This window comes from Brassica napus, chromosome C6, assembly GCF_020379485.1.
Source record: "Brassica napus cultivar Da-Ae chromosome C6, Da-Ae, whole genome shotgun sequence".
NCBI lineage: Eukaryota > Viridiplantae > Streptophyta > Magnoliopsida > Brassicales > Brassicaceae > Brassica > Brassica napus.
This window is the reverse complement of record NC_063449.1, coordinates 39,886,977-39,904,131: the sequence shown is the minus strand read 5'-3', so window position 1 is coordinate 39,904,131 and position 17,155 is coordinate 39,886,977. Positions and strand designations below refer to the sequence as shown.

Sequence of the window (17,155 nt, the reverse complement as noted above, 5' to 3'; positions counted from 1 at the left end):
GTAACAAGTCTTATATCAATAACAAAACAATCATGGAAGTCTACAAAACAAAGTAGTAAGAGCGGAACTATACATGTCCTGTAGACTGACCATAACCAGAGTAATCATACCTGATGGAAAAATAAACCATCAAACACAAAAACAGAGTCGCAATGGTTAAGTCAGTATGACAAAACGTTTTTTTTGAATAAATTTGATGCATTAAAATAAAAGTAACCAAAGTTTACAATTGTTCGATAATAACATCTTACAATTGAAAAAACATATATCTGAAACAGATATATGAGAAATTATAGGAGAAGTTACAAAGTAACTTAGTAGTTGGTTAAGATGAGAGTTTTCCAATGCATGCACGGAGCATGATGACAGAAACCTGAGATTTAGAAGCGCTTAAAATGGAGGTCTATGATCTCTTTGACCGCCACGACCCCTATTTTTTCTTCCTCCTACTAAAGTCCACTGCATTTCTTGAACTTTTTGCGTTGGTTTAATTGGTCGACCTCCTCGAGTCCTTTGAGAAGGATCTCCCATTTCAAACCCTGAAAACTCCGAATGTAATGCAGCAAAATGGCTACCAAAGACACCTCCTTCAACATTCTCAGTCACTAAATCTGAAGAAGTAGAAGAGAAAGTTACCAAAGCAGGAGATGAGCCATGAGATGGGGTATGGATGGCGCTTTGAAACGCAGCAGGGGAAGTTGCAACTTGCAATAGATTCCTCCCAAAGTAGAAGCCGAATGATAATAAATGGAATAAATGCGGTGCGATTCTAATACTAAAAAAAACATATAAATAAATATATATATATATATTTTGTTAATATTAATTTCGGTGTGTTGTTGTTTAGACTGTCACGATCCATTCGAAGCCGTAATCAACTTTCATTCATTACACAAGTGATATGGACTTAACTCAAACTTTACTTAAGCAATTGACTTTTAGAGAGAGATTACACCCATAAATTAACGCGAAGGCGATTCCTGAGCTCGACAAAAAGCTCAAATATTTGTCCCACATAGGCTGCGTTACCATGAGAATACAGAACTGTGCCGTTAGCTTTGGAGTGTTTGATATAAACAGCTACGATCTCACTGCCGCAACGTGTACGAAGCTTCAGGATGTCTACGTCATCGCGGCGTGGGCTTTCCGGAAATGGCAGAGAGGTTGCGAATATCACTTTGTCAAAGTTCCAAAAAGTCAAAATCAGCAAATAATATTATTAGGTGGATGAAGGTTGGCCACGCAACAATAAAATGACGTTTACAGACTTCTTTGTTATTATGAAAATATATACTAAAAGATTAAAAAGTGATATCTAGCAAAATTATTAAAGTTTAATATATTTTTAAGCAAAATAACTAAAAAACAATAAAGCTACTTGTGGTTATAAAAAAGTACTTTTTATTATGTCCTAAGTAAAACATTAGAAAATTTTGCATCTACGCAGTTACCTCTTAATTTTTTATTTCTAGTGTACAATAGTGTGTTTATGATTTTTTTCGTTTATTGAGAGAACTCTTTTATAAGAAAAAAGACTAGATGCCATAAATTTTCGGGAAACATGGAAAAACAAGATGTTAGGCTTAAGATTCCAAATTATAACAAAAATCTTATTAAGTATAAATTAGATAAACTAATAAATTTCATTAGTTGGATTAGTTTTCGATAAAATAATATTTTAATAATAAATCTTAAGTAAATATATGGTTATATTCAAATTATAAATAATAACAATCTCTTATTTATATAAGTAGAAACAAAACATAATATTTTTTTCTTATATATTCACAAAGGAGTCAGCTATATATATTTTTAACATTCGATATATTTTGATAATGTTTAGTAAAATTATGTTTACAACTACAATTAAATTTTAGGAAAAATATTCATATATATCAAATAATATATTATAACAATGTGAAAGTCGAAATTTTAAAATTAATTAATGTATATATTGTAAAATTATATTTTTATTTTATAAAAATATTCCAAAACAAAAAATCTAAAAAAGGAACTTTTTATAAATTACTAACTCTATAAAGCTGCTGAATTCGAGGAAAGCAGGGGAACATGGAACAAACCAACACAAAGCCACAATCACGAAAGCACGAGCTTAATTAAGGACGACATCGAATAACTGAAGCTAAGGCTGAAATACAGAAGTGTTGAGTGCAGCAAACACCACCACCACAACCAAGTTAGAGAGCCAAAGACATTGACACAGCAAAAGAACAGGGAGAACCTTGATGATCGCCAGGAAAAACCGGCAAAGAGGACCTCTCATCTTACACACAAACACATCAATCCAACCAAAACCACCTGCAGACTACTAAGGATTAGACACTTCCTCCAAGAGAAAAAAACAAATACCAAAACCACTGCAACGTCTTGAGCTCTCCCTAAAATCGCGAAAAATTAAAGAGACTAGTTTGTAGATGCCACCGCAATAATTTTCAATCCAAAAGATGATCCTCCAAAATGAAACTAAACTGATAATAGGAACCTGAAACTAGAGCAGATAAGTAGGAGGAGCTGGTTCAATCACCAAAACAAAGCCTAAAAATGAGGTAGAGCTCAAAGTAGCACAAGATTTGGCGCTGGTGAACAAATACAAACGATATTGATGCTACAAGACCACCATGTACCTAAACAAACCTGTAAAGGCCACCACCATCGACATAAAATTCACAAAAGAAAACTAAAGCCCACAAACCGACCATTGACTCATCGGTCTTCTTGCTCAACTCACCGCAAAGCCAGATCGAGAGGAGGGACCACTGCCTGAGCCATTGCAAACAGAACAGACACCGTCCAAAGCCGCAAGCATATTGAAAAGGCTGGAGAAGACCGGAACAAAAGCAAAGAGAAAGACGAGAGAAAAGAGAAAGTGCTTCGGGCACCGGTAAAGAGACTCCGGCGAGGTCACGAGAAGAAGCTTTTCGGCGAGAGAAGTGCATCACTCTGTTACACTGTGTAGGTTTGTTTTCTCTGAGTTTTAAGGCATCACCAGAAAACTATGGCAAGTATTTTTGTCCTTTTTTGGAAAGTACTCTAAATTACCCCACATCCAAAAAATTATATTCTCACTGCCCTACCATTTATATCACTGTCCCCTCCTTTTTCCTTTTCATTTCTTGCCCTTTCTTTATTTATTATATTTTCTCACTCTTTTCAAATTTTGCAGGACCCACTATTACTTTCTTTATTTTCTTTTATTTTTAACTTTTTTAGTCATTGATCCCACTTTATTTTGTATACCAAACTAATTTTCTTTTTCTAGTTTATTTTTAGATTTTTTTTAAAAAAGATTATTAATGATTAATCTAATTAAAAATTATGAGAACAAACTTTTCACTTAAATTTTCTGTTTATATTTAAATATTATTTTTAAATAATATAAAATAAATTATTTTATTAATATTTTATTTTATTAATATTTTATTTTAGTAGTATTTTAATCAATAATTAATTTCAAAAATAAATTGAGTAAAATAATTATATTAATTATTTCCTAAAAACTAAACTTTAATCTATTGTACAAGAAATTTCTTATTTAATCAATAATTAATTTCAAAAATATTTGTATAAATCATTTCAATAATATTTCATAAATACAGTTTAATAAAATATGTATTTCGATAATACTTTAATCAACAATTAATTTCAAAAATAATTTTAGTAAGATATTTATATAAAATCGGGTCAAATAAAAATATTTCAAAATTACAAATTTAAATTAAACATGTATTTCAATAATTAATTTCCAAATAAATATAATAAAATACTTATATAAATTATTTTCCTTAATTAAAGTTTTTATATCTTTTATATAGACTTCAAATAAAATAAGATATTTCATATTATTTACTATTTTTATATTTATTATTGAATTAGCAATCTATATAACTTATAAATAATATTATCTTTGTTTTATAAAAGTAATTTTGACACTTTTTCTTGTTTTTTAAAGAGTATCATTTAAGAATTCCAGTTCAGTTATATTTATTTTAACTTTAATATTATATACAATAAAATTTGATTTTATAAATTATTTGATTTATCATAAAAACTTTTGATTAAATAAATTATTTCATATTTAATCAACAATTAATTTCAGAAATATCTATAAATATTATTACAATAATATTTCAAAAATACAAATTTAATAAAAATGTATTTCAATAATACTTTAAGCAAGAATTAATTTCAAAAATAAATTAAATAAAATTCATATATAAATTATTTTTTATACTAAAATTTTAAGAATAGTGGAATTTTTAAAGAAATATATAAATAATGTTTAAAGAAAATTATGTATATTTCCCTAAATTTAACATTGTTTTGAGGAAAAAAATATTAAAAAGGTGTTAGACGATAATTTGGGTTGTGTAGCACGTTCTTGGTCGTTTAAAAACACCTAAACTGATGAAAAACTAAAGTTTTAGGTGTATTGGTATAAAACAAATACGAAAATAATGTTTAAAGACGATTTCTATATTTCTGCTTATTTGCACTCTTTCGAAGCAAAATAATACACTACAGTGGTGGGAATAACACCCTCATGATGGGTTAAATATGTTAAATCGATGAAAATTAAAATTCTAGGAATTACTGGAATTACTAGTACTACTAAATGAACTACTGGGTGCTATTGTGAACTACCTTAAATTACCTTAAAATACTTTGAATTACTATGTATTATGCATGTTTATAAGAATCTTAGTTTTCGTCTTATTGTTTATTTTTAGAAGATGTATATCATATATTACGTGATAATATGTCCATATAAGTGTTTATTTGTAAAATTAGACTAAAATACTCTTAATTTTTTAAGTTATAGAAAACTTCTCATTTCCATAGAAAACATCCTTATACTTTTATACTAATATCTTGATGGGAATGTCATAATGAGATGAATAACAGAAAATACATATTTTTTGAAACTTTTTTCTGGCAGTATGTTATATACAATCTAAAACTGTCTGAATACATTGGTATTACTAATAAATTTGTCTTTTTGATGTTGTATTACTAAAAAATGTTGTATTTTGCAAAAATATTACTATGAAGAAGGAAATATTACTAATACCTTGAGTACTACTAAAGTGTAAATATTCAAACATGTATTATCTCTTTTTCAACATGTTTTAGACGTGTTTTTTTATTGAAACATGTACATATCATCCTACATAAGTTATAAAAACATTAATTTTCGTCTTATTATTTATTTTTAGAAGATATAGCTCATATATTACTTGATTATACGTCCATAAATGTGTTTATTTGTCAAATTAACATAAAATACTTTTAATTTCTTAAATTGATAGATAACTTCTCGCTTTCATAGAAAACATCCTTATATTTCTATACTAACGTCTTGATGGGAATGCCATAATAAGAATAACTAACAAATTAAAATAAATTATTTATATAAATTATTTTTCTTAAACTAATATTGTTTATTCCTTTCAGGCATTTGTTTGGCTTAATAATACTTAACAAACCTAGTATTATTTTAATAATTTTAACTTGTACCTAAGAAATCCAGTAATCCAATTTTTTTTTGTACATAGTAATACCTAGTATTCAATTCAATTAGTCCAAACCTGTTTCAATCTCGTAAAACTTTATAAAATCAAAATATTAAATTTTACACATTCAAAATACAAATAAAAAGCATAAGAAAACTGCCATTGCCCACAAAATCATTCTCTATCACATCCCCTCCAAACTACTTATGCACAGAGTTCCACCTGCACACTGTAACATACAAGCCAAGGAACATGATTAATAATTGAATACAGAACATATCCAAATCCAAATGAGCCACCAAGATATACGCTAACCACCAAGCCTTCACATATAAAATCCAGAGATTATTAAAAAGTAGATGTGGTAATGAGTAAGTAACTAAATGCTATGAAAGTAAGTAATACCTTCAGCTAATGTATCTAAAGCAAGATCAGAAGAAATGCTTTCAAGGGGTCCATTAACAACTCTGTAACAGGAAGAAAGAATAAAATCAACAGAAGTCGTCCATAGTAATATTGTAGAAAGATTACCCCTATTAATGACTTGTGTTGGTTTCTTTTTTCTTACAGACTTTTGTGGCCACAAGGACGTGTGGGAGAGAGTAGAACATTGAGATTTGAGAATTTGTTGTTTCCGTTTCATTGTTCACAGTGCCGTGCGAAGGTTTTCGGAGGCCCGAAGCGAGTTCAAAAATATATTTTACATGATATATTTTTAATAATATATATATATATATATATATAACACTCAAAAGTTTTGAATTATTACATAAACGTTTTCTAAATTTTCTTCACCAAAATTTTATAAAATAAAATTTTTAAATCATGAACAAAAAGTATGAATTTGTAATATAAATACAAAGATATAATTTTTTGATTCAAATATTGGTAGCTGTCAAAAATGTAAATTTTAGCATTTAAAACAACTATGATAAACTATATATTAAAAATATTATATTTTCTTTATCAAATTATCATAAATATATAAAATAAATCTAACTTATAGCATATAAAAGAAAAGACCAATGTGATCAAATATTTACAGTTTTTTAGAAGTAGAATCTTTATAGTTTTATTTAAAATATAGCAAAAATGATCACAAACCTAGTTACTTTAAACAGAAGTCCAAATTAAATTCAAATAAAAATAAAAATTTAACTAAGAAAATATGTTAACTACTATGTAAAAGTATTTTTTTTTTTTTTTGTAATTTGGGGCCCTAAAATTTTTACAAAATTTAGGGGCCCTAGGCAAATGCCTTTTTTAAAAGCCTATAAGCACGGCTCTGATTGTTCACGTCAATCCCCTATATATTATTTGAGAAGCATTACAACTTCTTTTTGTAGCCACATGTCATCACTAGAATGATTTTTAGAAATCATTAGAGAAATATGTTGGTCCATCTAATTATATAATAAGCCTTTTATTAAACTAACAATAAATTCATCATTAATGTACTTTATTATTTCCTTAAATAAAATTTACGGAATTGCCTAATGTGGCTAAAGTATATATGAGAATTAATGATTTTGAATAATAAAGATTTGATAAAAAATAGTGTATCTTCTATCATATTTGTTTAATTTTAAACTATTAAATAAATTAAACAACCACAATAACCATATAATAAAAATTTAGATTTTTATGTATATGTTATATTTTGAATTTTACAAACGGCTATAAATTACTAAAACTGTTAAAAGTCTCGCATTCAAATTTTATGATCCACGGTTTAAAATTTTTGTTATGAAAAAGTACAAATAATTACAAAAATTATATAAGTAAAAATTCTAATTTAATTAATTATTAAGATTAATATATATATCGTTTTAAATTAAACTATAAACCATATAAAATACAATATTTTAGTTTCAAATTTTACTTTGAACAATTTTTTTGATAAAAGTTTTGAACGATCATTGACAACTTATTTTTTTTTTAATTATTAATTGCTAAAACTATTAATGCCACAATGAAAATTTTGTTATCACTAATTTAATTTTTTTCTATAAAAGATACAAATGATCAAAAAAACTATATGAGTAGAAATCATCATTTAATAGACATTAATATTAAAAATATACTAAAATATATTATCTATGCCAGTATCCTTTAAATTTAATAACATATTCTATCAAATATAAAAAAATATTTTTTTGGATTAATAAAATTGATTTATATGTTCGCACCAATTTAATTATATATTTAATAGTTACTGACTTTTAATTATTTAATATATATTTATTATTCCATAATATGTAAAAATATTTAACACATAAAATAATATATATATAATGTTGTCAAAAAGAAATGTTGATCCCGCGCAAGGCGCGGATCTTAATCTACTATCCAGTAAAAGACCTGAGTTACCTTCGACATCAACCATTGGAGAATAATCTTTCGATGACGTTCTCTTGTACAAACAAACTCTCCATCATCTCCAATACAATTCGTCTCCTCGCTAGTTGAGTATATAGTAACAACACACTCGTCGCAACCCGGTAAAGCCTCTTTGATCCTCATGTTTGCTTTCGTCTCCCTGCTTTTTCCACGCATTGAGGCCTGAAACAAAACAAAATAAAGAGAAAGATGCATCTCTGGTTTTGTTGTTCTGTAAGCAAACTTTCTTGTTACATGGGATGCCTCTGTTCCCTATTCTAGTATCTCTCTTAATACGAATACCACTCCATCTTTCTAAAACTAATTGTACGAGTCAATGGGTGTAAAAGTTTGGATCTTTTTTCAATGCTCTGGTAGTAAGCGTTGTCTTCAATCCATTTCATGTTGCTTCTAGGGGTGTTCAATCCGGATATCGGTTCGGTTTAGGTTCGGTTTTTTTCGGTTTTCGGTATTTCGGTTAGTAAAATATAACTACCATTCTAAATCCATATTTACTTCGGTTCGGTTCGGTTTATATACCGTCGGTTTTCGGTTTATTCGGTTTATTCGGTTTTATACCAAAAAAACATAATTATTTAGTTTGAGATCATATAAAATGAATTTTAGAGTCATATTGTCAACACAGTCATTTATTAAAAATATATTACATGTTCAAATAAATGAACAAAAACGTAAAAATGCTTCTACCATCAAATAAAATCATCAAATCTATAATTAAAATCAGAGCCTGAAATTTTGAAAATAAAAATATGAAACAAAACAGAAACATGAAAGAAAAGTTTTTCAAAGTCATGCTTTTTCGATTGAACACGAAACTCTGTTTGTTTATAGATAAAAAAAAAAGTTGTGAAAATTTTCCATTAATTATTTTCCATCAAATTTATCATCTTCATATTAATTTAGTGAATACTAAAATAAAGCAAAAAGATAAAAAAAAAGACTTAGAAAATAAGATGTCTGAATTGCGATGTATTCAAGTGTTTTACAAATTATATAAGGTTCTTTATTACTATAACATTATGGTAATAGTTATTAACACAAATTTAACTTATATAACAAATAGATTTTCATGTATTGTTATAAAATAGATACATATTTACATGCTTCTACTTTTAATCGGTTTTGTTCGGTTTATTCGATTTAATCGGTTATATACCAAACCATATCATCCATTCGGTTTATATGGTATATACCAAAACCAAACCATATTGTCTATTTCGGTTTGGTTCGGTACGGTTCGGTTTTACCATATTGAACAGTCCTACTTCTGATCCACACAGACAACAAAAGAAAATTCATCAAACCAAATCCAAAAAGCCACATTAACATAATTTAAAATTACCTGAGTGAGAAGAGTTATCAGACCGTGGGGATTTCGACAGATTAGAAAAGAAGTTAAGAGTAAAAAGGAGTTTGTTCAGTTCAAGCACGAGAAAGGACATGAGGTCTTCCATTGCGCTTGACTCCTTCGCTTTCTTCTTGAATCAAAGACTCTCGTGGCTCAACGCTACGCCGCCACGAAATTCTCCGCCGCCGACAACGACGAACGACTCTCTGCTCTGGACCCCGTCCTCTCCTCCCTTAGCTTCCCCACAAGAATTGCGACTGCCCACACATCAAGCAGGAACTTCCCATCAAGCATAGCCGATTGTCCTTCGCTACGATTGAGTCGTCGGAATTGGAACCGGAATTAAGACGGAGTTATGGAGGTGAACGATTTTCTCGGCGTGGTGACGAAAAAAAGAAAACTCAAAAAATAAAGAAAATAGAATCCCAAAAAAGCGATCCGTATGTTTTGGGTTTGGATTTGGATAATCCGATTGAAGCATGGTTGAGTTTGTAATTATGCAAATTCATTAAGTCCTTAGATGTTTTTTACTCGTTTTCTGGTTTAAAAAGTATTCAAAAAGAAAATCTTTTTAGAACTGGGGCATACTAGAATTTTTGAGTAAGGTACTAGGGCATTTTAGAATAAAGTCATTTTTTTTTTTGTTAATTTCAAATCATACTCTTTTCCGAACTGGTTTGGTTTCAGCCAATCACCATCCTAATAAAACGGTCGGCCTTCGTCATGTCCGATCTAAAACATTCTGAGATTGGATTTTGCTTTTGTTTTTTGAATAAAAACTCAATTACTCACAAAAAAAATAGCAATTTTTGCAATTTTCACTAAAATTAAACTTGCAACTAGACATATCTATACCAAAGAAATTCACCACCAAAAAAACAACCGAAATCAAGAACTACATAGGGATTCACTAAAATTCATAAGTAACTTATTAAGCAAATTTAATCAATCGAAAAAAAAATTGTCAAATCTTTTATTAGCTTTATTGTTCAGGAATAGTTACAAGAACGGGGCGCCAAGCTCTTCGGAGTAATCGACATCGAAGTGTGCCAGATAACATGGGCCTCGTTGCGCCGTTAAGGCCCATACGTCGACCCGTTGACTCTTCTCCAATACCTCCGCTAGTATAAACGCCGTTAACCGGTAACGCCCTCTCCATTTCATTCCCTGCATCGCCGCCGCCACGTTGGCCTTCCTCCACCGGAGGTGAAGAGACAAAAAGCTCTCTCAGCTTCCGCCGAGATCGGATCTTATCTCTCTTCCCGGATAAGCCCCTGGCACCGTCGGATCCCGTCGATTCGTCGGCGTTATTTTGGATCTCCGGTGATCGCCACCGATCTGATGAACGGGTGAGTAACAAACGCAGCGTTTTACGGCGGCGGAGGTGGACGACCGGGCTGCGCGTTGGACTCTCAGCGACGGTGCCGCAGTGAGTGGCGAGGAGCTTGAATTTCTGGAGAGACATTGATTTGGCCTTGGGTCGATCTCTCCGTTGATCATCTGAAGGATTGGGTAGCGTTTTGGTTGATCTGGCTGATGATTCTTTGCTTCGTGCGAGTACTCATAGTGGAAGGTAAAGAATATAGTGACTAGGATCGGCACTATTCTCGAAGAAGATAGGCTACACGTGGCAGTTATAACGAGTGTGGTATCTTTTTAGCTGATGGAAATTGTCATTTGTTCTAAAAAATCGGTTTATTCTTCGTCTAGATGTCCATCTAGTCGACAAATTGGACTTGAATGAAACAATTTTTTTAAAATGATTTTATAAAAAGTGAGTTAAACATTTTTTAAAAAAATTGGTTTAAACACTCAAAAAATTGATCTAAACATCCATATAATCAATAATCTCGTATAAAAAAAAAATAATTACCACCTATCGATTTTTTAAATATCAAAAATTCATGCATCTATGTACGGTTTTTCTTGTCTATAAAACTCTGATTTTTAGTACAACATCTTCAACCCTTTTCCATTACTTTCTTTATAAAAATTATTTGTTATTTATATTTTTCTTCTAAAATAGAAATAACAATCTTCTATTTTTACTCTATATTTAGAAATTGATATTATAGAGGAATACATTGAAACAAAACACAACACAATTATAGAGTTCATCTAGTGTAAAAGAAAAAATAGCAAAATAGATCGGAGAAGGTCTTTTGACCCTTCCAAGTGTTGCAAAAAAAAGGTCTTTATCCCTTCGGGTCCCGTGTTAAAAGAGAAGTACTCAAATTGTCATTTTGACAAGTAGCCAAAAACGCAATCACACATATATACACACAAACGATAAAGATCTTCTTAGCTGAGCCAAAAATAAAATACAAAAGAAGATAAAAAAGAGTTTACCAGAATGAATTTATTACACACCACCGACGAGACCTGATTATACAATCTCTCAAAATGAACAAGCAGCCGTATCCGAACTGCTAGTACACTTCTCAGTATCCGGCGAAACCGGCGGAGGATCACTATGACTCAGTATTCCAGCGTCATCTCCTCTGCTTACCTTAATATCCACCACATCTGGTAACTTCCCGGCCTTCTCCCCCTTGATCCCTTTCAAAATCTCCACAATCTCATCCATCCACGGCCTACCTTCCCTCTCCTGTTGCAAACATCGGAACGCAAGCTCAGCCACCGAAATCATCATACGCTTCACTTCTGGATCCTTCTCGAATCCAAGACTCGGATCGACAAGTTCATGCACCGCATTGTTCTTGATCTTGGAAACGACCATGTTCGCTAAGTTGATATCGTGACGTTGTCTTGTGATATCCACGGCTTTTTTAGAAGAGATGAGCTCGGTGAGTACGACTCCAAAGCTGTACACGTCACTCTTCTCGTTTAGACGGTAACACTGGTAATACTCTGGATCTACATATCCTGGAGTGCCTTGCGGCATGGTGGAGACGTGAGTTTGGTCTGTTGAAAACAACCGTGAGAGTCCGAAATCAGCTACTTTCACCGTGGAGTTCTCGTCTAGAAGAATGTTTGCTGTCTTCACGTCCCTATGTATGATCCCTACAACAGAACCAAATCAAATCAAACCACTTTTGGGACGGAAAATTAATTTTTAAATGGGAATATCTAAAAGCTGACTCTGGACCCAGAACTCCCACTTTTAACCAAAGAAAAAAAACTCTACTATGTTTCCTCACATGTCAGAGTACCATCTACTTAACCGCCTAAATATGAATAAATTAAAACACATAAAAAAGTATACCCATAAATCATTACATTAATTTTGTAAGTCTTTAAACTTTTATATAAATTTTGACAAAAAAAAAATTATTGATATTTGAATTTGTTGTTTTACCTGATTTATGGAGGAAGGATAAAGCACTTGCGGTTTCGATTGCTATGTTTAAACGAACTGGCCAACAAATAGGACGGGTTTCAGCACGATCACCGTGAAGATGGTCGGCCAGAGTTCCATTTGATATATACTCGTAGACAAGCAAAAGCTCTGCGCTGTGTCTCGATGTGCATCCGTAGAGAATAACGAGGTTTGTATGTTTCAAGGATTTCAAGATGTCGATCTCGTTCTTGAACTGTTCAACGCGTTGAAGAGATTTTTCATATAGTCGTTTCACTGCTACAGCTCGTCCATCTTTCAACACGCCTTTCAGAAGAAATAGCCAAAGATGTTTGATCAGAATGCAAAATCTTTTGAAGTGGGTGTTAAAGAATGAGTGGTTCTTACCGTAATAGACTGTACCGAAGCCGCCGTTTCCAAGCTCTCTAGAGAAATTCTCAGTGGCTTCCTCGAGTTCTTCGTAGCTGAAAACTTGGACTCCAAAGTAGGTGCTTGCGTTTGTGATGTTAGAGATTGAAGGGATAAGAGCGTGATTGCTACGGCTTGAGATTGTTTTGGGAGTTGGATGGCTTGAGGCTTCTTTGCTTGAATAAGACGTTATTGGCAAGTCTTTGTTTGTGTATTGAGCTGCTTGTATCTTCCGCCGTCTGATTAGACAGAGCGCGCATCCGGCTGTCAGAAATAACAGCACTAATACAGAAGCAATCCCGATTCCTAGGACAGAAAAAAAAAACAAGGCTTTCATAATAAGACTATTTGTGTTGTGATTCATATGGTATATTGTAATCAATTCACAGGCAAATCAAGTTTTTTTATCTTTTGAAACAACAGGAGAACGGTAAGTACCTAGTATAGCTCCAGTGGAGAGACCTGCATTAATGGAATGGCACCATAAACACACAAAATAAGGTAAGTTTGATCTGAATACAAAACTGTTAATCTTACTGGAAACATTAAATTTGAAACTCATAAGGTCGATACGTGGAGGATTTGGGGTAGGGACAAACGGTGGTACTTGCGAAAGACATCTACTATAGAAGTTAGAACATGTAGGAAATAAATCTTACCGTTGTTTCTACTACGGTTATTGGCCTTTTCTATATTATAGCAGATGAATCCACTTGAGCTCCGATTATACCCACAAGCACCCCCAGAGGTTAAGCAGATCGAACAATCTTGGTTAAGTCCAAGCTCGAAACCTTCTTCAAGAGCCTTCTTTAGATTATCTGTACTTGAATTCAACGCTTGCGTGTTCACCGCGGGCCCAGATGCAGGAATACTGACGTTTTTATCGCAAAATACGCTGAGGTTGGTTAAAACAGGACTTATCGCTTGAAGCTGAGGGGACGAGAGGTTTCTTGTCACGTAATAATTTTTTTTGTCATCATCATCACCACCACCACAAGCAAAGGCTCCAAAATAAGTAGGAACATACTGTGAAAAGTCTTGGCTGCAGTGGTAATAAATTGTGAGCAACTCGGTGCTAGGAGCAAGTGGAAGGACGCTTTGGTTGAATGGCATATCTGAAGTATCTGTGGGACAAAGATCGCCAATATAATCCGATCTTGCCAGTCTTATGATACGAGAGTCATAGTTCGCCTCTAAGATTCTAAACTTCACGGAGGAGATACTTAGCTCTGCGAATCCACCACTACAGTTGACTTTGAACTCAGGGTGGCCACAGTCTTCCCTGCCAGCTATCCAGAAAGGATACAGTAGACCGTTTTGATTGCCGCAGGGAAACGGTTGACTGCAGAGTCTGTGAAGCTTATCATCAGCTGAGAAAACAAAAGAAGGTGTCACAAAGAGCATCCATATGATGATTATATGGAACATAGATTTTGTGGGGGATAGAAACAGATCGATCATTGTGTCGGGAGACAAAAATAGGAATATGGTGAAGAAGAAGAAATAAGAAGAAATATGGAAGAATTGGTGAATGTAATTCGCAAAAGAAAACAAATTGATGAATGTCTTGGTTTTGAAGTTGAATTAAACGAACCTATGTTTGGTTTTTATTGACCAACCTTCTCTTTTTATATACTATTAATATTCCTTTCTCGAGTTTTATATCTTACAAATCCGAACTTTCTTTTGGAATTTGGTGGCTTACAAGTTACAACGCAGACATGCTGCATGCATATTATTGGTAAAAAAAAATATTACTATTGGTAAACGACGAAAATGAAAAGTGGCGTGATGGTTTGCTCATTTGTTAAGTTTCGTGTTGCAAGGTTCGACTGAGCCAGGTTCAATTTTTTAAAAAAAAAATACTTAGTATCATTTTTGGTTAATATTACGATTTAACTATCACTTGGAAAGTTGACCTGTGAATTTTTGATTTTGTGGATTAATTTACAAAAAAAAAACCACGACTTCAAAATCAGGTGCTTGGAATATTCTCTTATTTTGTTAAAAATGTTAAATATGTTTTGTTTTTTACTTTAACCAGCGCAGATTCCCTTTCTGATATTGTTGTTTTTTTATTACAATCCATAAAGAAATTGCAATAATTGAAAGAAAGTGACGGTGTTTCAAGAAAAAATGAAAGAAAGTGTCCAATAAGTTAATGCCGATTGCTAATAAGATTTCTAGCACGGTTCATGGCTGTTCTACCTGAATTATTTAAAGGGGATAGATAATAAATGTCCAAGAGGCTACTAGCTCTCTTTTGTGGACGATGAACTTCTCTTCTCAGCTATAGATTGTTTTAATGATGTGTTGCAATTCATGAGACAAAAATTAACCATGTTTGGCATCTAGGATGGATCGCAAAAGAATATTTTTTACTGCCATTGATCAATGTTTTTGTGCTAAACCGAGAAATTAATCGAAACACGACAAGAAATTAGCAGTTAAAAATAAAAGACGAGCAATTAGCTTAAAGTCTTTTTGATTAATTAGATGTTTTCTTGCACTATGTGCAGCAATAAAAATTTTAATTTTAAATTTTATTTAAAATAAAATTTTGTTAATATTCTAGATTTTATTATTTTCTTACCAATGTTTTAATATAAATTTTGAATTTAGTTAAACATAAAATTAAGATAAAATAACATTTTGATTTATTTTAAATTATATTTAGGAAATATATATATATATATATATATATATATATATATGTTAAACAAAAATTTTAGATAGATTTTCATTTAATTCTTTTGGTTAACATATATTAAATAAATTGTATAATTTTTGGGGAATTGCCACTAATACCACTTTCCTAATACCACTTTTCAACTTTACACTTTTCAATTTTACCATTAAAATTTTAATAGGTAAAAGACTATTGTACCCTAACTAATCAAAAGAAATGGAGAACTCATCATCGTCTCCAACCTGGCCAACGCCTCCGCTTATGAGTCCGTCACCGCCGAATTGAGCTTGATGCTCATCGAGAATCGTCAATCCGCCATTGTTATATCCACCTCCATAGTTGTTCTCATCGGCTGCATCGTCATGCTCGTCTGGTGAAGATCTGATGGTTCCGGCAGCTCGTAACGTGTCGAGCAGCTTAAGCCTTTGGTGATCAAACGCCTCTTCTTACCGCCGTATATTGACATCTTTGATTCGCCTCAGCTCATGTCTTCGCCTGCTCAGGTGAACTCATCCTTTCCAATTCCAATCCCTAGATGATGGATCTCACGCCAATGACGAGTTCTCCACAAAGCTAACATAATTTACAAGCTCAAACGAACAAGACGATCTCTCTCCCAACACCTAAGAAACGCTAACAATGGTAAGAGGATAATAGATGGTGATTTTCGTCTCTTTCTGTAATTGTAGGTTGGTATATCATATTCGATCAATTTCTAGGAAGGAAGACGAAGTTTTGAAGTTTTTCTCATGAAGTTTTCAAATCTCAAATTTATAAGACCTTATAAATTGGGTCCTTTGGAATCTTACTATTGATCTGTTAGCAATCAAAAGACATAGAACTTAACATATATTTAAATCATGAGAAATTAATAATTTAAGATTAAGATTATTCCATGATTTCTTCTTCTCTTGGTTGATATGTTAATGATGCAGGAAATTACAAAGGTGTGGTATGAGCTTTTGGATTTAAGGGATGATGTGGAGAATATGTGTGATGATATGCATATCAAGTACCTCACTTTCTTGAGGTAATACAATGATACCATTTGTAGTTTGACTAGCAAAGTTTAGTATGTGCAGTATATGAGGTGGAAGGTTGGTGTTTTGGTAGTGTAATGTTCTGTTTGGTACTATATGAGATTCATTTTTTATGTCTTGTTTGTGTATAATATCTATAGAAGCAGTGGAGATGGAGCATGAGTTTGTTGAGTTACCAAAGCATATTATTTTTGAATCTTGTTTTTGGAAGTGAGTGATGATGCGTATGAATAACATGTGATTGGCTTGCGCTCAGATTTTGAAGATCGACGAGGTTGGTGAGCTGTTTGAAGAAGCAAGAGGAACTCTGAACAAGAATGTGGTTTGTATGATCAAAGAATTAAATATTTATAACTCTTTATAAAAATTGCAGAGTTGGCTTCTTTATACATCCTTCTCTCTCATTTTCTTCAGACATCT

General features: G+C 32.0%; 2 protein-coding genes and 1 long non-coding RNA gene across 3 annotated transcripts; all 3 read right to left on the bottom strand.

Moving 5' to 3' along the window:
• Positions 1-5,607: 5,607 nt before the first annotated feature.
• On the bottom strand, positions 5,608-6,181 carry LOC125588873. The gene is made up of 3 exons (XR_007325074.1): positions 6,100-6,181; positions 5,937-5,998; positions 5,608-5,760 (listed from the first exon to the last, which is right to left on the bottom strand). It is a non-coding gene; the product is annotated as an uncharacterized LOC125588873 (long non-coding RNA).
• A 3,896-nt stretch (positions 6,182-10,077) lies between these two features.
• Positions 10,078-11,058, bottom strand: LOC106402357. The gene has a single exon (XM_013843069.3). It carries the CDS (start codon positions 10,742-10,744, stop codon positions 10,262-10,264), a length of 483 nt encoding a protein of 160 aa, XP_013698523.2. The 5' UTR covers positions 10,745-11,058; the 3' UTR covers positions 10,078-10,261.
• A 498-nt stretch (positions 11,059-11,556) lies between these two features.
• LOC125588872 (LEAF RUST 10 DISEASE-RESISTANCE LOCUS RECEPTOR-LIKE PROTEIN KINASE-like 1.4) lies at positions 11,557-14,560 on the bottom strand. The gene is made up of 4 exons (XM_048760792.1): positions 13,602-14,560; positions 12,986-13,350; positions 12,599-12,904; positions 11,557-12,303 (listed from the first exon to the last, which is right to left on the bottom strand). The coding sequence occupies exons 1-4, from the start codon at positions 14,465-14,467 to the stop codon at positions 11,678-11,680; spliced, it is 2,163 nt and encodes a 720-aa protein (XP_048616749.1). The 5' UTR covers positions 14,468-14,560; the 3' UTR covers positions 11,557-11,677.
• Between the last annotated feature and the right edge of the window lie 2,595 nt (positions 14,561-17,155).